The sequence below is a fragment of the Myotis myotis genome, unplaced genomic scaffold (genome assembly GCF_014108235.1).
Source record: "Myotis myotis isolate mMyoMyo1 unplaced genomic scaffold, mMyoMyo1.p scaffold_m19_p_42, whole genome shotgun sequence".
Taxonomy (NCBI): Eukaryota; Metazoa; Chordata; class Mammalia; order Chiroptera; family Vespertilionidae; genus Myotis; species Myotis myotis.
In genome coordinates, this window is record NW_023416349.1 from 1,239,510 (window position 1) to 1,266,958 (window position 27,449).

General features: G+C 58.4%; 1 protein-coding gene across 1 annotated transcript in view; it reads right to left on the minus strand.

Moving 5' to 3' along the window:
* The window catches only part of PTPRH (protein tyrosine phosphatase receptor type H), a gene marked incomplete at its 5' end in the record, with an annotated part of 31,108 nt that extends 6,856 nt beyond the window's left edge, over positions 1-24,252 (minus strand). The window contains 13 exons of the mRNA XM_036306548.1: positions 895-927; positions 1,047-1,122; positions 3,082-3,348; positions 3,702-4,001; positions 4,848-5,117; positions 6,082-6,351; positions 7,313-7,582; positions 8,785-9,054; positions 9,979-10,242; positions 21,470-21,739; positions 22,078-22,335; positions 23,381-23,650; positions 23,835-24,252. Coding sequence (XP_036162441.1) covers positions 895-927; positions 1,047-1,122; positions 3,082-3,348; positions 3,702-4,001; positions 4,848-5,117; positions 6,082-6,351; positions 7,313-7,582; positions 8,785-9,054; positions 9,979-10,242; positions 21,470-21,739; positions 22,078-22,335; positions 23,381-23,650; positions 23,835-24,252 — 3,236 coding nt within the window. The remainder of the gene's footprint in view (positions 1-894; positions 928-1,046; positions 1,123-3,081; positions 3,349-3,701; positions 4,002-4,847; positions 5,118-6,081; positions 6,352-7,312; positions 7,583-8,784; positions 9,055-9,978; positions 10,243-21,469; positions 21,740-22,077; positions 22,336-23,380; positions 23,651-23,834) is intronic.
* Between the last annotated feature and the right edge of the window lie 3,197 nt (positions 24,253-27,449).

The window sequence follows — 27,449 nt, forward strand, 5'->3', positions numbered from 1 at the left end:
AAAAATGAGCGTGGCCGGTGTGGCTCCGACATTTGGGTGCGTCCCGTGCACCAAAAGGTTGCCGGTTCTGTTCCTGGTCAGGATCCTGGGAGGTTGGGGGTGGGGGGAGTGCAGGAGGCAGCCTATAGCTATTATATTTCTCTCTCTCCTTCTCGCTTCCTCTCTCTTTAAAAATCAATTTTAAGCCCTAACCAGTTTGGCTCAGCGGATAGAGCGTCAGCAGGCGGAATGAAGGGTCCCAGGTTCGATTCTGGTCAAGGGCATGTACCTTGGTTGCGGGCACATCCCCAGTAGGGGGCATGCGGGAGGCAGCTGATCGATGTTTCTCTCTCAGGTATGTTTCTAAGTCTCTCTCCCTGTCCCTTCCTCTCTGTAAAAAAATCAATAAAATATACTTTTAAAATAATCAATTTTAAAATCCTTTAAATTAATTGTGGCCCCGGCCAGTTTTGTTCAGTGGGTAGAGCAGAAATAAAAATATTTAAAAAATCGCCGAAACCGGTTTGGCTCAGTGGATAGAGCGTCGGCCTGCGGACTGAAAGGTCGCAGGTTCGATTCCGGTCAAGGGCATGTACCTGGGTTGCGGGCACATCCCCAGTGGGAGATGTGCAGGAGGCAGCTGATCAATGTTTCTAACTCTCTATCTCTCTCCCTTCCTCTCTGTGAAAAATCCATAAAATATATTTTAAAAAAATAATAATAAAATAAAATAAAATATATATTTTTTAAGAAAGGGCTGTGACCCCTGTCACTGAGGGCATCAGGCCCATCTGAGACTAGTGTGGGGGGAGGGGTCTCCGATCCTGCCCTCTGACCCACCCACTGCCCAGCGAACACCCTCCCAATGTGACCTTTCAGAGATCCTTCTGGATGCTCCCCCAACCGCCGGCTCACCTGAGTGCTGGCTCCTTCAGGCTCTTTTTATACCTGGGGAAAGGATGTTGGGAGGAGAGGCTCAGGAATTGAGGTTGGGACCATAGGTCCTGATCCCGCCCCGGCCCCCACCTCCGGGCGCTCGGTCGGCCCAGCCCTGCACGGAGTCTCACCTCCTCAGGAAGAAGATCAGCAGGCCCACCAGGGTGAGGAACAGCAGGACCCCGACAATGGCCCCGGCGATGACCCCTGGGGGAGGAGGCATGGGGAACCATTAGGGCCCAGGTCCTAGCTCCTGACACCCCATCTCTCCTGCCTCCACCTTTTTTATTTTTTTATTTTTTTTTATTTTTTTTTTTTATATATTTTACTGATTTTTTACAGAGAGGAAGGGAGAGAGATAGAGAGTTAGAAACATCGATGAGAGAGAAACATCGATCAGCTGCCTCCTGCACATCTCCTACTGGGGATGTGCCTGCAACCAAGGTACATGCCCTTGACCGGAATCGAACCTGCGACCTTTCAGTCCGCAAGCCGACACTCTATCCACTGAGCCAAACCGGTTTCGGCTCCACCTTTTTTATTTTTAAACTAGAGGCTGGGTGCACAAAAATTTGTGCACTCGGGGGGTCCCTCAGCCCGGCCTGTGCCCTCTCGCAGTCTGGGACCACTCGGGGGATGACCACCTGCTGGCTTAGGCCCACTCCCTGGGGGATTGGGCCTAAGCTGGCACTCAGACATCCCTCTGGCAGCCCGGGAGCCCTTGGGGAATGTCCACTTGCCAGCAGGAAGCAAGCCTAAGCTTCAGTTGGACATGCTTAGCGCTGCTGAGGAGGCGGGAGAGGCTCCCAGCACCACCGCTGTACTGGCAGTCGTCAGCCTGGCTTGTGGCTGAGCAGAGCTCTCCTCTGTGGGAGCGCACTGACCACCAGGGGTCAGCTCCTGCATTGAGCCTCTGCCCCCTGGTGGTCAGTGTGTGTCATAGTGACCAGTCATTCCCAGTGGTTCTGCTGTTAGGGTCAATTTGCATATTACCCTTTTATTTTTTAGGAGTGCCTGGCCAGCCTGGGTGAGTGGCTGGTGGCTGTTTGCAGGCTGGCCACAGCCCCTTCAGGGTGGGGATCCCCGCTGGGGTTCTTGGCCAGCCTAGGTGAGGGGCTGATGGCTGTTTTCAGGCTGGCCACAGCCCCTTCAGGGTGGGGGTTCCCCCTGGGGTGCCTGGCCAGTCTGAGTGAGGGGCTGATGGCTGTTTTCAGGCTGGCCACAACCCCCAGCCACCCAAATTCTCAGTGGAGGCTGGCTGGAGGCAAGTATCTGGGATTTATTTGTCTTCTATAATTGAAAGTTTGTTGCCATAAGCGGAGGCCACAGCCGGCTCACGGCAGGCAGGAAGCTTGGCTTCCTCCATCAGCCAGGCAACCAAGCCTCCTGCTTGCTCCAGCTCTGTGGCTGCCAGCCGCCATCTTGGTTGGGTAAATTTGCATATAGCCACTCTGACTGGCTGGTGGGCATGGCTTAGGGCATAGTAACGGTATGGTCAATTAGCATCTTTGTCTTTTATTAGTGTAGATATGCTTTTATTGATTTCAGAGAGGAAGGGAGAAGGAGAGATAGATAGAAACATCAATGATGAGAGAGAATCATGGATTGGCTGCCTCCTGCACACCCCCTACTGGGGATCGAGCCCACAACCCAGGCATGTGCCCTTGGCTGGAATCGAACCTGGGACCCTTCAGTCTGCAGGCCGACGCTCTATCCATTCAGCCAAACCAGCCAGGGCTCACTCTGCACTTTAAATGTGTGAGTCGTGCACTAGCCGGTTTGGCTCAGTGGATAGAGCGTTGGCCTGTGGACTGAAGGGTCTAAGGTTTGATTCCGGTGGAGGGCACATTCCCGGGATGTGCTCTCGGTCCCCAGTGGGGTGTGTGAGGGAGGCGGCCGATCGATGCTTCTCTCTCAGCATTGATGCTTCTCTCCCTCCTTCTCCCTTCCTCTCTGAAATCCATAAACATGTATTCTAAGTAATTAAATAAATAAATGGGTGAGTTCTATGTTCTGTGACTTCCATCTCAATAAGACTGTGTTAAAGACAGCAGAAAACAAAACACAAACGAGCAAACAAGAAGGACCCCCTGGGTAGGTCAGACTCCCTCCGCGCAGGGCCTGAGGGGGCCTGGAGAGACTGTGTGGCCCTGGGGCTGTGCTCACCTGCACTCTCCGTGTGGCAGGTCACGGAGGCAGCTGGGGCCCTCAGTCCGTCCCAGATGGTCCTGACCGTGGCTGCGTAGGACTGAGCCGGCTGGAGGTCTGACACGAACACGTCCCTCCCGCAGGAGGCGTTGTCCCGGGAGACCTGCTGCCAGCCCACCTGCAGCTCAAAGGCCTCATAGCCGCCCAGGGGGCAGGTCCAGGTCAGGGACACCCCATAGCCACTAGAGATGCTGGTGCAGGAGATGATGGTGACCGGGTCCGGGTCTGGGAGGCGGAGACAAGAGGACTCTGTAGGTGCCAGGTGCCAGCCAAGATGGTGTTCCCTCCCTCCCCCACTTCACTGCCAGGGATGCCAATTCTGTGACCGCGACAAGGAGCCCATCTTTCCCTTCCCCAAACCCAAATACTTCTTCATCCCTCCCTCTCTAAATTCCCAAACGGACTCCCAACTGGCCCCACAAACTACAACTCCCATGAGCGCTCTGACACTCTGGATCACTGCAGCTTATACAGTCAGGGCCCCATGGCCTGATGGGATTTGTAGTCCACTCACTTCTCATCACCCACAAACTCCTCCCCCACCCCCAAAAAAACAGGTAAAAGGGGGGCCAGCTCACATGTGGATGCGCGGAGGCTCTGTATGGAACCAGCTACGTTGCTCCTCTCCGCCCACACGCTGAAGTTGTATGGAGTCCCGGGTTCCAGGCCCTTCACCACATACCAAGTCTCTTTGGTCCTGGCTATCTGGTCGACCTGGTGTCCTTGGGGGTCTCCTTCCCCCTGGGAAGCTCCCCCACCGGCCCACTGGACACAGTATATGTAGAGCTGAGAGCGGGGGTCTGCTGGGGCCTCCCACCGCAGGGCGATCGAGTTGTTGGTCTGAGTTTCCTTCTGCAGAGCTGTGACCTCGTTGGGAGCTGAGAATTGAGACAGACAACTCAAGGGGCAGATCCCCAAGGCCCCTCACACTGAGTCTGCTCACCTCCCCTTCCCTGCAGGTGCCCCAGCCATAGGATCGCATACTTCCCCAGAGATGGGGACCACGGTCGCTGGGTCCTCTTTCTCCTAAGTCCACATACCTGGGTCCCACTCACCACCCTTCCACACACAACCAGTTCCTAGACGTTTCTGTTGACTTCAGTCTTCTTAGCCCAAATGGCCAAAGACTGAAGAGTTCCGGGTCCAATGCATCAGCAGGGCACCAAGTCCCTGCGGTCATTCTGTTGCCTCTCACTCTTGGGACCCACACCTGCCCCGTTGGACCCAACAGTTCACCAGGACAAGCTGTGGGTGACCGTCTAGCTCAGCGGTTCTCAACCTGTGGGTCGCGACCCCTTTGGCGGTCAAACGGCCCTTTCACAGGGGTCGCCTAAGACCATCCTGCATATCAGATATTTACATGACGATTCATCACAGTAGCAACATGACAGTGATGAAGTAGCAACGAAAATAATTGTATGGTTGGGTCACAACATGAGGAACTGTATTTAAAGGGCCAGAAGGTTGAGAACCACTGGTCTAGCTGGTGACTGCTCTGATTCCTGGACAGCCACGGGCTCTCTTCGTCCCCAAAGACGGACCCTCCAATCGGAAAACCCGGTCGCTCAGGCCAGACACCCCCGGGGAGGCAGACCTACAGGCTCAAGGTCGATGAGGCCGGTGAGGGGTCGCCGAGCACAGTTCGTCTCCCAGGAACCTTGCACCAGGCCCCCATCACTCTCCCCCCGGCCCAGTATTCTGGGCCCGGACAGCCTGGGTCTCACCTGTGGCCCCCGTGCAGGTCGCGTTGCTGCTGTTGACCCCGTTCCTCTCCGCCCACACGATGAAGGTGTACAGGGTCCCAGCTTGCATTGCGTCCACTGTGACCCTGGTATCCGAGGTGTTCTGGGTTCCCGTGGCAGCCCCGCCCTCCACGGTCCAGGAGGCCCAGTAGGTGTAGGGAGGGTGATCCGGGCCCTTGGGAGCTGTCCAGCTCAGGGTGATGGAGCTGGTGGTCTGGTCCTGGACCCCGAGACTTGTCACTGCATTGGGGACTGGCAGAAGGAACAGAGAGATAGTCAGGCTTCCTCGCCCCTCGTCCGGACACAGTCATGTTCCTGCTCCCTGTGCAGCCCAGCTTGTTAGGAAACACTTCCTGGCCCTGGCTGGGTAGCTCAGTGGGTTAGAGTGTCCTCCCAATATGTCAAGATTGGAGTCCGATCCCGCGTCAGGGCACATACAAGAATCAACCAATGAATGCATCAAGGGGAACAACAAATCAGTATTTCTGTCTCTTTCTCTCACTGCCAACCCCCCTCCCCCCACTGCCCAGCCAGCATGACTCAGTGGTTGAGCATCCACGTATAAGCAGGAGGTCCCGGTTAGATTCCCGGTCAGGGCACATGCCCAGGTGCCAGGCTTGATCCCTGGTGTGGGGAGTGTTGAAGGCAGCCAATCGATGATTCGCTCTCATCATGGTCTTAGGCGACCCCTGTGAAAATGTCATTCGACCACCAAAGGGGTGGCGACCCACAGGTTGAGAACCGCTGGTCTAGCTGGTGACTCTACAGATTCCTGGACAGCCAGGGGCTCTTTTTGTCCCCAAAGACAGACCCTCCAATCAGAAAACCCGGTCGCTGAGGACAGACACCCCATAGGACCGTGGTCGGCAAACTTATTAGTCAACAGAGCCAAATATCAACAGTACAATGATTGAAATTTCCTTTGAGAGCCAAATTTTTTAAACTTAAACTATATAGGTAGGTACATTGTTGTTAACTTAATTAGGGTACTCCTAAAGCTTAGGAAGAGCCACACTCAAGGGGCCAAAGAGCCCCATGTGGTCGCGAGCCGCAGTTTGCCAACCACGGCCCTAGGAGGCAGACCTACAAGCTCAAGGTCTGATGAGGCCGGTGAGGGGTCGCCAAGCACAGTTCATCTCCCAGGAACCTTGCAGCATGGCCCCATCACTCTCCCCCCAGCCCAGTAGGCTGGGCCCGGACCTAGACGGGGTCTCACCTGTGGCCCCCGTGCGGGTCTCATTGCTGCTGCTGACCCCGTTCCTCTCCGCCCACACGATGAAGGTGTACAGGGTCCCAGCTTGCATTGCGTCCACTGTGACCCTGGTATCCGAGGTGTTCTGGGTTCCCGTTGCAGCCCCGCCCTCCATGGTCCAGGAGACCCAGTAGGTGTAGGGAGGGTGATCCGGGCCCTGGGGAGCTGTCCAGCTCAGGGTGATGGAGCTGGTGGTCTGGTCCTGGACCCCGAGATTTGTCACTGCATTGGGGACTGGCAGAAGGAATAGAGAGAAGGTCAGGCTTCCTCGCCCCTCGTCCGGACACAGTCATGTTCCTGCTCCCTGTGCAGCCCAGCTTATTAGGAAACACTTCCTGGCCCTGGCTGGGTAGCTCAGTGGGTTAGAGTGTCGTCCCAATATGTCAAGATTGGAGTCCAATCCCGCGTCAGGGCACATACAAGAATCAACCAATGAATGCATCAAGGGGAACAACAAATCAGTATTTCTGTCTCTTTCTCTCACTGCCCACCCCACCCCCACCGCCCAGCCAGCGTGGCTCAGTGGTTGAGCATCCACGTATAACCAGGAGGTCCCGGTTCAATTCCCGGTCAGGGCACATGCCCATGTGCCAGGCTTGATCCCTGGTGTGGGGAGTGTTGAAGGCAGCCAATCGATTATTCGCTCTCATCATGGTCTTAGGCGACCCCTGTGAAAATGGCATTCGACCACCAAAGGGGTCGCGACCCACAGGTTGAGAACCGCTGGTCTAGCTGGTGACTCTACAGATTCCTGGACAGCCAGGGGCTCTTTTTGTCCCCAAAGACAGACCCTCCAATCAGAAAACCCAGTCGCTGAGGACAGACACCCCATAGGACCGTGGTCGGCAAACTTATTAGTCAACAGAGCCAAATATCAACAGTACAATGATTGAAATTTCCTTTGAGAGCCAAATTTTTTAAACTTAAACTATATAGGTAGGTACATTGTTCTTAACTTAATTAGGGTCCTCCTAAAGCTTAGGAAGAGCCACACTCAAGGGGCCAAAGAGCCCCATGTGGTCGCGAGCCACAGTTTGCCGACCACGGCCCTAGGAGGCAGACCTACAAGCTCAAGGTCTGATGAGGCCGGTGAGGGGTCGCCAAGCACAGTTCATCTCCCAGGAACCTTGCAGCATGGCCCCATCACTCTCCCCCCCGCCCAGTAGGCTGGGCCCGGACCTAGACGGGGTCTCACCTGTGGCCCCCGTGCAGGTCGCGTTGCTGCTGCTGACCCCGTTCCTCTCCGCCCACACGATGAAGGTGTACAGGGTCCCAGCTTGCATTGCGTCCACTGTGACCCTGGTATCCGAGGTGTTCTGGGTCCCCGTGGCAACCCCGCCCTCCATGGTCCAGGAGACCCAGTAGGTGTAGGGAGGGTGATCCGGGCCTTGGGGAGCTGTCCAGTTGAGGGTGATGGAGCTGGTGGTCCGGTACTGGACCCCGAGATTTGTCACTGCATTGGGGACTGGCAGAAGGAACAGCGAGAAGGTCAGGCTTCCTCGCCCCTCGTCCGGACACAGTCATGTTCCTGCTCCCTGTGCAGCCCAGCTTGTTAGGAAACACTTCCTGGCCCTGGCTGGGTAGCTCAGTGGGTTAGAGTGTCGTCCCAATATGTCAAGATTGGAGTCCGATCCCCAGTTAGGGCACATACAAGAATCAACCAATGCCCTACCCGGTATGGCTCGGTGGATAGAGAGTCAGCCTGCGGACTGAAGGGTCCCAGGTTCGAGTCCAGTCAAGAGCACATGCCCAGGTTGCGGGCTCAATCCCCAGTGGGGGGCATGCAGGAGGCAGCCAACCAATGGTTCTCTCTCATCATTGATGTTTCGATCTCTCTCCCTCTTCCTTCCGCTCTGAAATCAATAAAAATATATTTTAAAAAAAAAGAACCAACAAATGAATGCATCAAGGGGAACAACAAATCAGTATTTCTGTCTCTTTCTCTCACTGCCCACACCCCACCCCACCCCCACTGCCCAGCGGGTGTGGCTCAGTGGTTGAGCATCCACGTATAACCAGGAGGTCCCGGTTTGATTCCCGGTCAGGGCACATGCCCAGGTGCCAAGCTTGATCCCTGGTGTGGGGTGTGTAGGAGGCAGCCAATCGATGATTCGCTCTCATCATGGTCTTAGGCGACCCCTGTGAAAATGTCATTCGACGACCAAAGGGGTCGCGACCCACAGGTTGAGAACCGCTGGTCTAGCTGGTGACTCTACAGATTCCTGGACAGCCAGGGGCTCTTTTTGTCCCCAAAGACAGACCCTCCAATCAGAAAACCCGGTCGCTGAGGACAGACACCCCATAGGACCGTGGTCGGCAAACTTATTAGTCAACAGAGCCAAATATCAACAGTACAACGATTGAAATTTCTTCTAAGAGCCAAATTTTTTAAACTTAAACTATATAGGTAGGTACATTGTTCTTAACTTAACTAGGGTACTCCTAAGGCTTAGGAAGAGCCACACTCAAGGGGCCAAAGAGCCCCATGTGGCTCGCAAGCTGCAGTTTGCCAACCATGGTCCTAGGAGGCAGACCTACAGGCTCAAGGTCTGATGAGGCCAGTGAGGGGTCGCCAAGCACAGTTCATCTCCCAGGAACCTTGCAGCATGCCCCCATCACTCTCCCCCCAGCCCAGTATGCTGGGCCCGGACCTAGACGGGGTCTCACCTGTGGCCCCCGTGCAGGTCGCGTTGCTGCTGTTGACCCCGTTCCTCTCCGCCCACACGATGAAGGTGTACAGGGTCCCAGCTTCCACTGCGTCCACTGTGACCCTGGTATCCGAGGTGTTCTGGGTTCCCGTGGCAACCCCGCCCTCCATGGTCCAGGAGACCCAGTAGGTGTAGGGAGGGTGATCCGGGCCTTCGGGAGCTGTCCAGCTCAGGGTGATGGAGCTGGTGGTCCGGTCCTGGACCCCGAGACTTGTCACTGCATTGGGGACTGGCAGAAGGAACAGGGAGAAGGTCAGACTTCCTCGCCCCTCGTCCGGACACAGTCATGTTCCTGCTCCCTGTGCAGCCCAGCTTGTTAGGAAACACTTCCTGGCCCTGGCTGGGTAGCTCAGTGGGTTAGAGTGTCGTCCCAATATGTCAAGATTGGAGTCCGATCCCGCGTCAGGGCACATACAAGAATCAACCAATGAATGCATCAAGGGGAACAACAAATCAGTATTTCTGTCTCTTTCTCTCACTGCCCACCCCACCCCCACCGCCCAGCCCGCGTGGCTCAGTGGTTGAGCATCCACGTATAAGCAGGAGGTCCCGGTTAGATTCCGGTCAGGGCACATGCCCAGGTGCCAGGCTTGATCCCTGGTATGGGGAGTGTAGGAGACAGCCAATCGATGATTCTCTCTCATCATTGATCTATCTCTCTCTCTCTCCCCCTCCCTTCATCTCTGAAATCAATCCTAGATAATAAACAGCTAATATGCTAATTAGACTGAACAGCAGAACGACCGTCCAGATGACCTTCTGGATGAAGCCAGGGCTGAGGGCCCAAGGCAGCCATGGCTGCGAGGGGCTGAGCCCTTTGCACGAATTTTGTGCACTGGGCCTCTAGTAAAAAATATATATTTTAAAAAATGTGGGTCTTTTTGCCCTGACCGGTTTGGCTCATCGGATAGAGCGTCGGCCTGCGGACTGAAGGGTCCTGGGTTCGATTCTGGTCAAGGGCATGTACCTTGGTTGCGGGCACATCCCCAGTAGGGGTGTGCAGGAGGCAGCAGATCCATGATTCTCTCTCATCATTGTGTTCCTCTCTCTCTCTCTCGCTCCCTCTCCCTTCCTCTCAGAAATCAATAAAAATATAATAATAATACACAGGATAATGACGACAAAGCAAATGCCTCCCCCCCTCCCCCGTCACCTGTGGCTGCGCGGAGAGGGGTCCGGGAGCTGCTGATGTTTCTGTTCTCCACCCACACGGCGAGCTCATAGGCAGACCCGGGTTTCAGTCCGTCCACTGTGACGCTGGTGTTTGTTGTGCTTTGGTTCCCAGTTTCGCCACGGCCATCCGTCCACAAGACCCAGTAGGTGTAGTTCTGGTCAGGGCCGTGGGGCGGCCCCCAGCGCAGGCTGATGGAGCTGGTGGTCTGACTCTCCACGGTCAGGTTGCTGGCGGGGTTGGGGGCTGAGGAGGGGACAGGAGAGGGAATCAGCTGTGGGCTCTGGGCCCACATGTCCAGGCCTTCCTTCCCCGCTGGGCCCAGGAAGCCTGGGGTGCTGGCTAGACCCTCAAGTCCAAAATGGCAGCCCTGCCCGGCCGGCGTGGCTCAGTGGTTGAGCATCCGCCTATGAACCAGGAGGTCACAGTTCGATTCCCTGTCGGGGCACATGCCGGGGTTGCCGGCTCCATCCCAGGTGTGGGGCAGGCAGGAGGCAGCCAATGAATGCTTCTCTCTCATCATTGACACTTCTATCTCTCTCCCCCTTTCTCTTCCTCTATAAAATCAATGAAAACATATTTAAGAAAATAAAAATAAACATATCCTGGGGTGAGGATAAACAAGCAAAAGAGCCCTAGCCGGCTTGGCTCAGTTGATACAGCATCGGCCATCGGCCTGCGGACTGAGGGTTGTGGATTCGAATCCAGTCAAGGGCACATGCCTGGGTTTCAGGCTCCATCCCCAGTCGGGGGCGTGCAGGAGGCAACTGATCCATGATTGTCTCTCATCATTGCTGTTTCTTTCTCTCTCTCCCTTTCCCGTCCTCTCTGAAATCATTAAAGAAATATAGTTTTAAAAAATAAATAAATAAAAAGAAAAATCCATGGAAAAATATCCTCGGGTGAGGTTTAAAAAATGTATAAATAATTTTTTTTAAAGTTTTATTAAAAACACACACACACACACACAGAAACAACCAACCACAACAGATTAAGCAGCAGCTGCTCTCACCTGTGCTGGCACTGAGGGTCGCCTCAGAGCTGTTGGCGCCAACTCCCTCCCACCACACGGAAAACTCATAGCGGGTCGCGGGTTCGAGTCCCTCCGCCCTGTAAGTGACGTCTGTCGTTCTTTGGATCTCATCTCTGCCACCGTCTCCGCTGCACCTGACCCAGTAAGTGTAGTTCTGCAGGGTGGGGTCTTCCGGGGGCTCCCAGCGCAGGGTGATGGAGCTGCTGTTTTGATGCCACACATTCAGGTTCCTGACGGTGGTGGTGGTGGCGTTGGGTGCTGCGAATAGGGAAGCAAACTGGGTCCCTAATCCCCTCCGGAGGCCAGATAGACAGACCCTTCATATCAGCGCCTGCCAGGGATCCTGGCGCCCTCCATGGAGACCCCCCTTAGCCCCAAAACTCACGCCCGAGACTTGAGGTGCTACTTCTCTGGGTGGGTGGTGGACTTGGCAAGGATTCCTCACCGGCTGCCTTGGCCCCGGTCCAGACGCACAGGCCCTGGGGGGAGCCCAGGGGTGAGTCAGAGCCCAGCCTCCCCTCCAGGCCCAGGTGAGACTGGGGGGCTGGAGGGCAGCTGCACCCTCCCAGCCTCAGCCCCCACAGAGGCACAGCCCGGGGGAGGGACACTGCGGGTGATGCCTCCCCCAGGCTCAGCCTTGACAAAGGTCACCCCAGGGCCAGCTGCCTCTTCTGGGTGTGTGGGGAGGGGAGGGGCAGAGGCGGGGCTCCAGGGACCCAGGAGCTGGGATGGACACCCGCCCCGGCCTCCACCTGCACGGATAAGGCAGGGCCCAGAGATAAGGGAATGGTTTCACTTCCCGAAAAGTATGGACGGCTAGGAGCAGAAAAGTAAACAATGTATTGCTGGTAAAAATAAATAGCAATCATACTAAAAGGAACAGGAAAGTCATCAACAAACTGGGAACAGGGGAGAGACAGGCTGGGAACCAGAGGCCAGACACCCGGTCTGCTGGTGTCTGAGGCTGGGTCCTGGGCTCCTGGGTCTGAGGGAGGAGGGGCTGGGGGCCTGGGCTCCTGGGTCTGAGGGAGGAGGGGCTGGGGGTCTGGACTCTTGGGTGTGAGGGAGGAGGGGCTGGGGGCCTGGGCTCCTGGGTCTGAGGGAGGAGGGGCTGGGGGCCTGAACTCCTGGGTCTGAGGGAGGAGGAGGGCTGGGGGCCTGGGCTCCTGTGTCTGAGGGAGGAGGAGGGGCTGGGGGCCTGGGCTCCTGGGTCTGAGGGAGGAGGAGGGGCTGGGGGCCTGGTCTCCTGTGTCTGAGGGAGGAGGGGCTGGGGGCCTGGTCTCCTGTGTCTGAGGGAGGAGGGGCTGGGGGCCTGGGCTCCTGGGTCTGAGGGAGGAGGGGCTGGGGGCCTGGGCTCCTGTGTCTGAGGGAGGAGGGGCTGGGGGCCTGGTCTCCTGTGTCTGAGGGAGGAGGGGCTGGGGGCCTGGGCTCCTGGGTCTGAGGGAGGAGGGGCTGGGGGCCTGGGCTCCTGGGTCTGAGGGAGGAGGGGCTGGGGGCCTGGGCGCCTGGGTCTGAGGGAGGAGGGGCTGGGGGCCTGGTCTCCTGGGTCTGAGGGAGGAAGGTCTGGGGCCCTGGGCTCCTGGGTCTGAGGGAGGAGGGGCTGATGGCCTGGGCTCCTGGGTCTGAGGGAGGAGGGGCTGGGGGCCTGGGCTCCTGGGTCTGAGGGAGGAGGGCTGGGGGCCTGGGCTCCTGGGTCTGAGGGAGGAGGGCTGGGGGCCTGGGCTCCTGGGTCTGAGGGAGGAGGGACTGGGGGCCTGGGCTCCTGGGTCTGAGGGAGGAGGGGCTGGGGCCTGGGCTCTTGGGTCTGAGGGAGGAGGCCCTGGGCCAGGACTCCTGGGTCTGAGGAAGGAGGAGGCCGGGGGCGGGACTCCAGGGTCTTCCTCACCCAGAGTTTACTCTCACCCGGGACAGGACACACCTGAGAGCCCAGGTGTAAGACTCCCCAACAATCTCCAGGAACCTGTTTCTTCTCCAGGGAACCTGCACCCTTTTCCTCAGGACACGAGTTCAGGGACCAGCCCCCCCCCCCCTCAGACCCCGCCCTGGCGCCCCTCTCCGGTGCCCTCTCCGCCCCCCCACCCCCCCAGGCCCCACTCACCAGCAGCACCAGGCGCCCCCAGGCCCCGAGGCCCCCTCCCGCCCCCGTCATGCCCGCCGGGATCCTTGCGGCCTCGGAGGGACCCGGGTGACCAGAGCGCGGCCTTCCACCTGCCGGACTTTAAGCGCAGGCATTTCCCTTTCCCAGCCCGGGCCGCGAGGCCACAGGTCGGGTCGGGAGGGCGGAGGAGGAAGTGGGAGCTCCGGGAGCGCCCCGCCCGCCCTCGGCCCGGGTCGCGGCCTCCGGACCCTCCTTTGCCCCGAGGGACGCGCGGGGGGGGGGGGTGCGCGCTCCCGGGCCCCGCCCGTCCCGGCGCTGCTCCCGCTGCCCCGCGGCTCTGCATTTGGGGGGCGGGCACCCCAGGCGGCTCCGGACCCCGGAGGCTCTGCACGTGCGGGTCCCAGCGCCTGGCACGTCCTCCCCGCATCGGCCCGGCCCCCAGGGCACGGAGCCCCTCCGGCGGCAGCTCCCCAGCAAGTGTCTGCTCCGCGCCCTCCGAGCAGCGCGGGGGGCCCCGGGGGAGTGGGGGGCTTTCCTCCTGCAGCCCCTGGGCCCGCGGCGGCTGCGTGGGGACTGGATTCTGCGCGGCGGGTTCACCCGAGACCGCGACCCGGGCTCGGCTCCGCGCAGGCGCACTGCGCCCGCCCCCCTGCCCGCCCCGGACCCGGGCTCCCTGCGCCTGGCCCTGGGGAACCAGCGGGGACCCCCTTCGCGCCCCTCCCTTCGCGCCCTCCCGGCGGGCGGGGGCCAGGCTCGGGGACCCAGGGAACATGGGGCCGCCCCGCCACGCCACTTTGCGGGAGGATGAGGCGCTGGGGGTGGGGGTAGGGGCGGGGGGGGGGGGGCGCGGTGGTCCTGGCTTCCCTCTCACTGACTGAGGAAGAAATAGAGCTGAACTCGGGGGGCGGCCTGGGGAAGGGAGGGCCCTGGTGACATCCTGGCCCCCAGCTCAGTTCCCCAAAGCAGCCACCACACCCGGGGTCCTTGTCCTTGGTAAAGCCATCGCTGCCTTTCTTTAAATTTTTTCTTTCTTTTTTTCAATTTAATACATATATACTAGAGGCCCTGTGCACGAAATTCGTGCAAGAGTAGGCCCTTCCTTCCCCTGGCTGTCGCCACCGGCTTTCCTCTGGCACCCAGGACCCAGGACCAGGCTTCCCTTGCAGCCCCAGCTTCCTCTGGAAAGGTCGTCTGGAAGGACACCCGGAAGGTCATCTGGTCTAATTAGCATATTATGCTTTTATTATGATAGAAGATATATATATATTAATTTATTGCTTTCAGAGAGAAAGGGAGAGAGAGAAACATCAATGATGAGAGAGAATCACGGATTGGCTGCCTCCTGCACGCCCCCTGCTGGGGATGGAGCCTGCAACCCGGGCATGTGCCCTGACCTGGAATCGAACCCTGACCTCCTGGGTCATAGGTCGATGCTCCACCACTGAGCCACTCCAGCTGGGCCAGTCTCTGCATTTAGCTACCACCCCCCAATCCTGCCACCCGCACCCCCAGCCCTAGGCAGCCCCTACCCTGCCCTGTCTCCTGACTCCCCTGGCCAGGACATCCCGTCCTACAGGGGCCTTTGGAAGGGGCCTCTTTCACTCGGGGAAGGTTTCCAAAGGCGAGGAGGCATCTTGTAGGTGTAACGGAGCTTCAGTCCTATTTACGGCCAAATAACGCCCCACAGACCCCTGACCTGAAGGGGCTGAGTGACAGGAGGGGATGGCTGCTCCGAAGGGGTGGCCCTGGTGACGCTGAGGACTCCAACGCCGCCAGCAGCTGGGGGACAGGCTCAGTCCCTCACAGACCGCAGGGGGAAGCAGGCCTGTGCGCGAAAATGATAGGGCGTGGTCTGAGACAGAGGGACAGACGGACGGAAGGATGGAGGTGGAATGTGGCTCCTTAGCACTTTCCGCTGGGGCGGGAGCTGGTTTCGGGGTCCCTTTCAGAGGGGAAGAGAGAAGGTGCTCACTTTATTACCCCCATGTAGTCCGTCCTGAGCCCCCCACTCTTGAAGGAGGACAGGGTCATGGGGACCTGGGTAGCATAGCAGGTGGTTGGGACCATGGGGGTGGGGGGTGGGGGGCAGGGTCTGAATGAAGGCATCCCAGGCCCACAGGGCATCTGAGAGTGAGAAGAGCAGGGTGCCCGCCCGGAACACCTGCCCCTCTCCAGGCTGTGCCGCGCAGTCATGCCTCATCAGGCCCACGGCTTTCTCTGTGGTGAGTGGGGGCTCTGGCCTGAAGGTGGAGCAGGGACTAAAAATCAGGAGTGCGTCCTGGGGGGCCCTATAAACACATTATGGATGCAAGTCTCTTCTCTGCTATAAGAGTCCCCTAATGCATGTCCTGGGTGGAGAATTCTCTCTGGTATAAGAGTCCCCTACGGCATGTCATGGGAGGAAAAGTCTCCTCTCTGTTGTAAGAGTCCCCCAAAGCATTTCATGGGTAGAAACGTCTCATCTCTGCTGTAAGAGTCCCCCAAAGCATGTCATGGGTAGAAACGTCTCATCTCTGCTATAAGAGTCTCCTAAGGCATGTCATGGGAGGAAAAGCCTCCTCTCTGCGTCGACCAGGCTGGCAGGGGAGTGGTTAGGGGGTGATCAAGCTGGCAGGAAAACAGGCAGGCAGGCAGGCAGGTGAGGGGTTGGGAGCCAGCAGTCCCGGATTGTGAGAGGGATGTCTGACTGCTGGCTTCCGACTATCAGACATCCCCCAAGGGGTCCCCGATTGGAGAGGGCACAGGCTGGGCTGAGGGACCCCCCCCCCCCCCGCCAGTCGCCAGTGCATGAATTTCGTGCACCGGACCTCTAGCATAAAAATAAATAAAAATACTTTTAAAATATATATATATATTTTAATATATTTTATTGATTTTTTACAGAGAGGAAGGAAGGGGGATAGAGAGAAACATCGATGAGAGAGAAGCATCGATCAGCTGCCTCCTGCACACCCTTACATGGGGATGTGCCCGCAACCAAGGTACATGCCCTTGAACAGAATCGAACCCGGGACCCTTGAGTCAGCAGGCAGATGCTCTATCCACTGAGCCAAACCGGTTAGGGCTAAAAAATAGTTTTTAAGAACGGGCTGTCACCCTGTATAGGCACAGAGGGCATCAGGCCTGTCTGAGACTAGTATGTGTGTTGGGGGGGGGGGGGGGCGGGCTCTCTGATCCTGCCCTCTGACCCATCCAGTGCCCAGCGAACACCTCTCAACTGACCTGACAGTGATCCTTCTGGATGCTCCCCCAACCGCCGGCTCACCTGAGTGCTGCCTCTTCCAGGCTCTTTTTATACCTGGGAAAAGGATGTTGGGAGGAGAGGCTCAGGAAGTGAGGTTGGGACTGATCCCGCCCCGGCCCCCACCTCTGGGCGCTCAGTCGGCCCAGCCCTGCACGGAGTCTCACCTCCTCAGGAAGAAGATCAGCAGGCCCACCAGGGTGAGGAACAGTAAGACCCCGACAACGGCCCCGGCGATGACCCCTGGGGGAGGAGGCATGGGGAGCCGTTAGGGCCTAGGTCCTAGCCCTCCTAGCTCCTGACACCCCATCTCTCCTGCCTCCACCTTTGTTACATTTAAATGTTTTTATTGATTTCAGAGAGGAAGGGAGAGGGGATCAGAGAGAGAAACATCAATGATGAGAGAGAATCATGGATCGGCTGCCTTTTCCACGCCCCTCACTGGGGATGGAGCCTGGACCTGGGCATGTGCTCTTGACCAGGAATTCAACCGTGACCTCCTGGTTCACAGATCAATGCTCAACCCCTGAGCCACGCCAGCTGGGCCTTATCTTTGCACCCAGACTGTGACCAGAGGGCCTATGGGGTAGATGCTGGGGCAGAGAGAATAAAGGTGAAACCTCTGGAGAGAGCCCCATCTCCCCCACAACCTTTCCTCTCCATCTCTCAGCCCCCAGGAGCCTGGTCCAAATGCATCCTTTTCTCAGGTGACCTGGTTACTAAAGGCCACTCGCCTCCTAGGCCTACCAAGCATGTCAAACTCACAGTCCGCGGGCCGCAAGCAGCCAACAATGAATATTTTTGTGGCCCAGCCAATATAACGGCATGTAAGGGACGGTTTAATAAAAATTTCATAACTTACTTTTTACAATATCCTGTTGATACATAATCCTATATAATAAATGGATAATATGCAAATTGACCCTAACAGCAGAACCACTGGTCACTATGACACACACTGACCACCAGGGGGCAGACGCTCAATGCAGGAGCTGCCCATCTGGTGGTCAGTGTGCTGCCCCAGGGGGATCTCTGTTCAGCCACAAGCCAGGCTGACGGCTGCCAGCACAGCGGTGTTGGCGGGAGCCTCTCCAGCCTCCTCAGCAGCGCTAAGGATGTCCAACTGCAGCTAGGCCTGTTCCCTGCTGGCAAGTGGACATCCTCCAAGGACTCCGGCTGCCAGAGGGATGTCTGACTGCCAGCTTAGGCCCGAACCCTCAGTGAGCGGGCCTAAGCCAGCAGGTGGACATCCCCCAAGGGGTCCCAGACTGCGAGAGGGCACAGGCCGGGCTGAGGGACCCCCCTGAGTACACAAATTTTTGTGCACCGGGCCTCTGGTTATTAATAGTGAGCTACAACATTCACTAATGACTGATGACTATCATCGTGTTGCATTCATTTCCCTTACGTGCCTTATGCGCAGGCATACCATTTCTCTCCACTAATACCGGCAGCGAATATTTTAGCAGCCGATGGCCACGTAATTAGTCTTGGACTGACTTGCTTGGGGTGCACAACAGGAACTATTTCGCTTTCGGAGAACAAGAAAAATAGGTTTATTTGCATGACGCTTATGAATTTGTGCAGTTCTTCAGTGTCTGGGAAGTTCATGTTCAAGAAAAAATACTAATTTTGATTAAAATGTTCTACTATTTTATGTTAACAATGACTCATTTACTTCACCCCTTTGCATTCAGCATGTCTCTATCGACATAAACCTAGGTTCCTATGAAAATGGAAGCTTTTGTTTTTTTGCGGCCACATCCACTTAGACCTTGTTTATCTGGCCCGTGGTAGCCTTTGTGTTTGACATGCTTGGCCCAGACCAACAGTTCTCAGCAAGGGAGATGCTGCCCTGCTGGCCACATGGGTAAGGTCTAGAGACACTGTGGCTTGTCACCACTGGGGTGGTGGCACCACTCGTGTTGAAGGGGTGGAGGCCAGGGAAGCAGCTCTGCCTTCCACAACGCACGGGGGACAGCCCCACACAGCAAAGAATAATCCAGCCCCAGTGACAACAGTGCTACAAGTGAGCCCTAGCCGGTTTAGCTCAGTGGATAGACGTGCCTATGGACTGAAGGGTCCCGGGTTCGATTTCCATGGTCAAGGGCACAGGCCTGGTTTGCAGGCTCGATCCCCAGTAGGAGGTGAGTGACAGGCAGCCGATCAACGATTCTCTCTCTTCATGGATATTTCTCTCTCTCTCTCCCTCTCCCTCTCCCTTCTTCTCTGAAACCAATAAAAATATTTTTTTAAAAACCATAGTAAGTGAGCCCTGGCTGGTTTTCTCAGTGGTTAGAGCATCGACCTGTGAACCAGGAGGTTACGGTTGGATTCCTGGTCAGGGCACATGCCGGGCTTGGTCCCCAGTCGGGGACATGCAGGAGGCAGCCGATCCATGATTCTCTCTCATCATTGAAGTTTCTGTCTCTCTCTCCCTCCTTCTTCCTCCTAAAATCAATAAAAATATTTTTAAAAATTATACTAAGTGAGAGATGGCAGTCACAGAAAAACACAGCGTATGACTGTATTTTCAGGAAAGGTGCAAAATAGGAAAATCTATAGAGACAAAAAAGTAAATTAGAGATTCCCTAGGCCTGGTTGCTGGGGAATTGAGGACATTCGGGTGGGATGGTATATGAAGGTAATTTTTCTCTATAGGGTGATAAAAGCATTCTAAAATTGATACTGGTGATGGTTACATAACACCGCCGGTACACTTAGAACCATTGCACACTGTATTATTTTTTTAATATATTTTATTGATTTTTTTTACAGAGAGGAAGGGAGAGGGATAGAGAGTTAGAAACATCGATGAGAGAGAAACATCGATCAACTGCCTCCTGCACACCCCCCACTGGGGATGTGCCCGCAACCAAGGTACATGCCCTTGACCGGAATCGAACCTGGGACCCTTCCGTCCCCAGGCTGACGTTCTATCCACTGAGCCAAACCGGTCAGGGCACCATTGCACACTTTATATGGGTGAGTCGTGCCCTCGCCGGTTTGGATCAGTGGATAGAGCATCGGCCTGCGGACTGAAGGGTCCCAGGTTCAATCCCAGGTCAGGGCACTTAGAAGAATCAACTAATGAATGCATAAATAAGCAGAACCACAAAATTCAGTGTTCTCCCTCTCTCTCTCCCCCTTCCTCTGTTTCTAAAATCAATAAATAAAAATTAAAAAATAAATAAAACTCTTTTAAAGACAGCAGAAAAGAAAACAAACGAGCAAACAAGAAGGACCCCCTGGGTAGGTCAGACTCCCTCCGCGCAGGCCCTGAGGGGGCCTGGAGAGACTGTGTGTCCCCTGGGGCTGTGCTCACCTGCACTCTCCGTGTGGCAGGTCACGGAGGCAGCTGGGGCCCTCAGTCCGTCCCAGATGGTCCTGACCGTGGCTGCATAGGACTGAGCCGGCTGGAGGTCCGACACAGACACGTCCCTCCCGCAGGAGGCGTTGTCCCGGGAGACCTGCTGCCAGCCCACCTGCAGCTCAAAGGCCTCATAGCCGCCCCGGGGGCAGGTCCAGGTCAGGGAGACCCCATAGCCACCAGAGATGCTGGTGCAGGAGACGATGGTGACGGGGTCCGGGTCTGGGAGGCGGAGACAAGAGGACTCGGTAGGTGCCAGCCAAGATGGTGTTCCCTCCCTCCCCCGCTTCACCGCCAGGGATGCCAATTCTGTGACCGCGACAAGGAGCCCATCTTTCCCTTCCCCAAACCCAAATACTTCTTCACCCCTCACTCTCTAAATTCCCAAACGGACTCCCAACAGGTCCCCACAAACTACAACGCCCATGAGCGCTCTGACGCTCGGGATCACTGCAGCTTATACAGTCAGGGCCCCATGGCCTGATGGGATTTGTAGTCCACTCACTTCTCATCCACACACTCAGCCTCCCCACCCCCGCAAAGGGATAAAAGGGGGCTCATCTCACATGTGGATGCGCGGAGTCTCTGTGTGGAACTGGCTACGTTGCTCCTCTCCGCCCACACGCTGAAGTTGTATGGAGTCCCGGGTTCCAGGCCCTTCACCACATACCAAGTCTCTTTGGTCCTGGCTATCTGGTCGACCTGGTGTCCTTGGGGGTCTCCTTCCCTCTGAGGAGGTCCCCCACCGGCCCACTGGACACAGTATATGTAGAGCTGAGAGCGGGGGTCTGCTGGGGCCTCCCACCGCAGGGCGATTGAGTTGTTGGTCTGAGTTTCCTTCTGCAGAGCTGTGACCTCGTTGGGAGCTGAGAATTGAGACAGACAACTCAAGGGGCGGATCCCCAAGGCCCCTCACAGCGAGTCTGTTCACCTCCCCTTCCCTGCAGGTGCCCCGCCATCGGATCGCATACTTCCCAAGAGGTGGGGACCACGGTCGCTGGGTCCTCTCTGTCCTAAGTCCACATACCTGAGTCCCACTCACCACCCTTCCACACACAACCAGTTCCTAGACGTTTCTGTTGACTTCAGTCTTCTTAGCCCAAATGGCCAAAGACTGAAGAGTTCCAGGTCCCGTGCATCTGCAGGGCACCTACTACCTGGGGTCTTCTGTTGCCTCTCACTCTTGGGACCCACACCTGCCGGCTGGGAGGCAGGGCCTCGTTGGGCCCAGCAGTTCACCAGGACAAGCTGTGGGTGACCGTCTAGCTCAGCGGTTCTCAACCTGTGGGTCGTGACCCCTTTGGCGGTCGAACGGCCCTTTCACAGGGGTCGCCTAAGACCATCCTGCATATCAGATATTTACATGACGATTCATAACAGTAGCAACATTACAGTTATGAAGTAGCCACGACAATAATTTTATGGTTGGGTCACAACATGAGGAACTGTATTTAAAGGGCCAGAAGGTTGAGAACCACTGGTCTAGCTGGTGACTGTACTGATTCCTGGACAGCCATGGGCTCTCTTTGTCCCCAAAGATGGACCCTCCAACCGGAAAACCCGGGTCGCTCAGGACAGACACCCCCTGGGAGGCAGACCTACAGGCTCAAGGTCTGATGAGGTCGGTGAGGGGTCGCCGAGCAAAGTTCGTCTCCCAGGAACCTCACACCAGGCCCCCATCACTCTCCCCACAGCCCAGTATGCTGGGCCCGGACCTAGACGGGGTCTCACCTGTGGCCCCCGTGCGGGTCTCGCTGCTGCTGCTGACCCCGTTCCTCTCCGCCCACACGATGAAGGTGTACAGGGTCCCAGCTTGCATTGCGTCCACTGTGACCCTGGTATCCGAGGTGTTCTGGGTCCCCGTGGCAACTCCACCCTCCATGGTCCAGGAGACCCAGTAGGTGTAGGGAGGGTGATCCGGGCCCTGGGGAGCTGTCCAGCTCAGGGTGATGGAGCTGGTGGTCTGACTCTCCACGATCAGGTCCCTGAAGGGTTTGGGGGCTGAGGCGGCAGGAGGAAGGCTCAGTGTCCGCAGTGGAGCCGGTCATCGCTGACCCTCCAGTTCCCAGTGTGGCCCTTGCCCCCGCCCCCTCCCTGGGTGCTAAGCAGAGACACCCCCCTCCCCCCACTAGCATGATGGTCTAGAAAGCTCCCAGCCCTAACTCCGAGGCAGGAAGTCCCAGGGTTGGGGCCGGTTCTCCCGGGGCCCGGCTGCAGGTCCGGCCCACGGAGACCCAATGACCTGTCAGCTGCCCTGGGCTGGCCCTGCTCCCACCGGGTCCCAGCCACCTCCTCCCACCCCCAGGGGGAACCCAGCCATCGGACAGGGTGCGGCTGACCTGTGGAGCCCTCCTGGGTCTGCACGGAACTGGGGACTCCGTGCTTCTCCGCCCACACGGAGAACAGGTAGGAGGTTGCCGGGGTGAGTCCCTGCACCGTGTACGTGACGTCTGTCGTGTTCTCTGTCTTGTTCTTGCCATCGTCTCCCGTGTACTGGACCCAGTAGGTGTAGCTTTGGGGGTCTGGGGCCTCCCAGCGCAGGGTGATGGAGATGTTGGTCTGACTCTCCACGGTCAGGTCCCTGACGGGGTTGGGGGCTGAGGAGGGGACAGGAGAGGGAATCAGCTGTGGACTCTGGGGCCACATGTCCAGGCCACCTTCCCCGCTGGGCCCAGGAAGCCTGGGGCGGTGGCTAGACCCTCAAGTCCAAATGGCAGCCGTGCCCGGCCGGCGTGGCTCAGTGGTTGAGCGTCTACCTATGAACCAGGAGGTCATGGTTCAATTCCCTGTCAGGGCACAGGCAGGGGTTTCCGGGTCCATCCCAGGTGTGGGGCAGGCAGGAGGCAGCGGATCAATGATTCTCTCTCATCATTGATGCTGCTATCTTTCTCCCCCTCTCCCTTCCTCTGTAAAATCAATAAAAATATACTTTAAAAAATAAAAATAGACATACCCCGGGGTTCGGATAAACAAACAAATGAATACATAACGGATACACACACGGAGCGCGAAGAATTGGGACGAAGGTGAGCCTGTACAATCTCTCATCGGTCCTCCCGTACTACACGGGCCACAGGTCACAAGGATGACTCGTTGACTCCACTTGAGCTAAAGGAACTCGCTCTCTACAGCGCTTGTCCCCTTTCCTCTGACTGTGGCCAATGTGGCTGATAGAACCCTGGCACGTACAGGCGGGGCCCCCATCCTCTTTCTGTGGGTGTAGGAACCTGCCGGGCTCGCCTGTGGGTGCTCCAGCCCCACCAGACACCCCCTTCCAAACCCAAACAACCGCCCTGGCCGGTTTGGCTCAATGGGTAGAGCGTCGGCCTGTGGACCCAAGGGTCCCGGGTTCGATTCCGGTCAAGGGCATGTGCCTTGGTTGCAGGCTCCTCCCCAGGCAGGCCCTGGACGGGGTGCGTGCAGGAGGCAACCCATCGATGTGTTTCTCTCATACCAAAGTTTCTCTCTGTCTCTCCCTCTCTGTCTCTTCACTCTCTTTAAAAATCCATGGAAAGATATCCTCGGGTGAGGATTAAAAAGTAAATAATCTTTTTAAAAAAGTTTTTTTTAAAACACACACACACACATTAAAAAAAAAAAAGAACAACCAGCCACAACAGACTAAGCAGCGGCTGCTCTCACCTGTGCTGGCACTGAGGGTCGCCTCAGAGCTGTTGGCGCCACCTCCCTCCCACCACACGGAAAACTCATAGCGGGACGCGGGTTTGAGTCCCTCCGCCGTGTAAGTGACGTCTGTTGTTTTTTGGGTCTCATCTTTGCCACCGTCTCCGCTGCACCTGACCCAGTAGGTGTAGTTCTGCAGGGTGGGGTCTTCCGGGGGCTCCCAGCGCAGGGTGATGGAGCTGCTGGTCTGATGCTTCACAGTCAGGTTCCTGACGGTGGCCTTGGGTGCTGGGAATCGGGAAGCAAACTGGGTCCCTAATCCCCTCCGGAGGCCAGATAGACCCCTCCCATCAGAACCTGCCAGGGATCCTGGCGCCCTCCATGGAGACCCCCCTTACCCCCCAAAACTCACGCCTGAGTCTTGAGGTGCTACCTCTCTGGGTGGGTGGTGGACTCAGCAAGGATCACTCACCAGCTGTCCTGGCTCCGGTCCAGATGCACAGGCCCTGGGGGGAGCCCAGGGGTGAGTCAGAGCCCAGCCTCCCCTCCAGGCCCAGGTGAGACTGTGGGGCTGGGGGCAGCCGCACCCTCCCAGCCTCAACCCCCCCAGAGGCACAGCCGGGGGGGGAGGGACACTGCAGGAGACCCCCCCCCTCCCGCTCAGCCTTGACAAAGGTCACCCCAGGGCCAGCTGCCTCTTCTGGGTGTGTGGGGAGGGAGGGGCAGAGGCGGGGCTCCAGGGACCCAGGAGCTGGGATGGACACCTGCCCCGGCCTCCACCTGCCGGGATAAGGCAGGGCCCAGAGATAAGGGAATGGTTTCACTTCCCGAAAAGTATGGACGACTAGGAGCACAAAAGTAAACAATGTATTGCTGGTAAAAATAAATAGTAATCATACTAAAAGGAACAGAAAAGTCATCAACAAACTAGGAACAGGGGAGAGACAGGCTGGGAACCAGAGGCCAGACACCCGGTCTGCTGGTGTCTGAGGCTGGGTCCTGGGCTCCTGGGTCTGAGGGAGGAGGGGCTGGGGGCCTGGGCTCCTGGGTCTGAGGGAGGAGGGGCTGGGGGCCTGGGCTCCTGGGTCTGAGGGAGGAGGGGCTGGGGGCCTGGGCTCCTGGGTCTGAGGGAGGAGGGCTGGGGGGCTGGGCTCCTGGGTCTGAGGGAGGAGGGACTGGGGGCCTGGGCTCCTGGGTCTGAGGGAGGAGGGGCTGGGGGCCTGGGCTCCTGGGTCTGAGGGAGGAGGGGCTGGGGGCCTGGGCTCCTGGGTCTGAGGGAGGAGGGGCTGGGGGCCTGGGCTCCTGGGTCTGAGGGAGGAGGGGCTGGGGGCCTGGGCTCCTGGGTCTGAGGGAGGAGGGGCTGGGGGCCTGGGCTCCTGGGTCTGAGGGAGGAGGGGCTGGGGGCCTGGGCTCCTGGGTCTGAGGGAGGAGGGGCTGGGGCCTGGGCTCTTGGGTCTGAGGGAGGAGGGGCTGGGGGCCTGGGCTCCTGGGTCTGAGGGAGGAGGGGCTGGGGGCCTGGACTTCTGGGTCTGAGGGAGGAGGGCTGGGGGCCTGGGCTCCTGGGTCTGAGGGAGGAGGGGCCCGGGGCGGGACTCCAGGGTCTTCCTCACCCAGAGTTTACTCTCACCCGGGACAGGACACACCTGAGAGCCCAGGTGTGAGACTCCCCAACAATCTCCCGGAACCTGGACGCCAGCTTGCTTCTCCGGGGAACCTGCACCCTTTTCCTCAGGACACGAGTTCAGGGACCAGCCCCCCCCCCCTCAGATCCCGCCCTGGCGCCCCCCTCCGGTCCCCCCGCCCCGGAGGCCCCACTCACCAGCAGCACCAGGCGCCCCCAGGCCCCGAGGCCCCCTCCCGCCCCCGTCATGCCCGCCGGGATCCTTGCGGCCTCGGAGGGACCCGGGTGACCAGAGCGCGGCCTTCCACCTGCCGGACTTTAAGCGCAGGCATTTCCCTTTCCCAGCCCGGGCCGCGAGGCCACAGGTCGGGTCGGGAGGGCGGAGGAGGAAGTGGGAGCTCCGGGAGCGCCCCGCCCGCCCTCGGCCCGGGTCGCGGCCTCTGGACCCTCCTTTGCCCCGAGGGACGCGCGGGGGGGGGGGGTGCGCGCTCCCGGGCCCCGCCCGTCCCGGCGCTGCTCCCGCTGCCCTGCGGCTCTGCATTTGGGGGGCGGGCACCCCAGGCGGCTCCAGACCCCGGAGGCTCCACACGTGCGGGTCCCAGCGCCTGGCACGTCCTCCCCGCATCGGCCCGGCCGCCCCGGGCACGGAGCCCCTCCGGCGGCAGCTCCCCAGCAAGTGTCTGCTCCGCGCCCTCCGAGCAGCGCGGGGGCCCCCGGGGGAGTGGGGGGGCTTTCCTCCTGCCCCTGGGCCCGCGGCGGCTGCGTGGGGACTGGATTCTGCGCGGCGGGTTCACCGGAGACCGCGACCCGGTCTGGCTCCGCGCAGGCGCACTGCGCCCGCCCCCCTGCCCGCCCCGGACCCGGGCTCCCTGCGCCTGGCCCTGGGGAACCAGCGGGGACCCCCTTCGCGCCCCTCCCTTCGCGCCCTCCCGGCGGGCGGGGGCCAGGCTCGGGGACCCAGGGAACATGGGGCCGCCCCGCCACGCCACTTTGCGGGAGGATGCGGCGCTGGGGATGGGGGTAGGGGCGGGGGTCGGGGAAAGGGGGCGGGGGGGGGGGGCGGTGGTCCTGGCTTCCCTCTCACTGACTGAGGAAGAAATAGAGCTGAACTCGGGGGGCGGCCTGGGGAAGGGAGGGCCCTGGTGACACCCAGGCCCCCAGCTCAGTTCCCCAAAGCAGCCACCACACCCGGGGTCCTTGTCCTTGGTAAAGCCATCACTGCCTTTCTTTAAATTTTTTCTTTCTTTCTTTCAATTTAATACATATATACTAGAGGCCCTGTGCACGAAATTCATGCAAGAGTAGGCCCTTCCTTCCCCTGGCTGTCGCCACCGGCTTTCCTCTGGCACCCAGGACCCAGGACCAGGCTTCCCTGGCAGCCCCAGCTTCCTCTGGAAGGTCGTCTGGAAGGACACCTGGAAGGTCATCTGGTCTAATTAGCATATTATGCTTTTATTATGAGAGAAGATATATATATTAATTTATTGCTTTCAGAGAGAAAGGGAGAGAGAGAGAGAAACATCAATGATGAGAGAGAATCACGGATTGGCTGCCTCCTGCACGCCCCCTGCTGGGGATGGAGCCTGCAACCCGGGCATGTGCCCTGACCTGGAATCGGACCCTGACCTCCTGGGTCATAGGTCGATGCTCCACCACTGAGCCACTCCAGCTGGGCCAGTCTCTGCATTTAGCTACCACCCCCCAATCCTGCCACCCGCACCCCCAGCCCTAGGCAGCCCCTACCCTGCTCTGTCTCCTGACTCCCCTGGCCAGGACATCCCGTCCTACAGGGGCCTTTGGAAGGGGCCTCTTTCACTCGGGGAAGGTTTCCAAAGGCGAGGAGGCATCTTGTAGGTGTAACGGAGCTTCAGTCCTATTTAAGGCCAAATAATGCCCCACAGACCCCTGACCTGAAGGGGCTGAGTGACAGGGGGCGATGGCTGCTCCGAAGGGCTGGCCCTGGTGACGCTGAGGACTCCAACGCCGCCAGCAGCTGGGGGACAGGCTCAGTCCCTCACAGACCGCAGGGGGAAGCAGGCCTGTGCGCGAAAATGATAGGGCGTGGTCTGAGACAGAGGGACAGACGGACGGAAGGATGGAGGTGGAATGTGGCTCCGTAGCACTTTCCGCTGGGGCGGGAGCTGGTTTTGGGGTCCCTTTCAGAGGGGAAGAGAGAAGGTGCTCACTTTATTACCCCCATGTAGTCCGTCCTGAGCCCCCCACTCTTGAAGGAGGACAGGGTCATGGGGACCTGGGTAGCATAGCAGGTGGTTGGGACCATGCGGGTGGGGGGTGGGGGGCAGGGTCTGAATGAAGGCATCCCAGGCCCACAGGGCATCTGAGAGTGAGAAGAGCAGGGTTGCCCGCCCGGACCACCTGCCCCTCTCCAGGCTGTGCCGCGCAGTCATGCCTCATCAGGCCCACGGCTTTCTCTGTGGTGAGTGGGACTCTGGCCTGAAGGTGGAG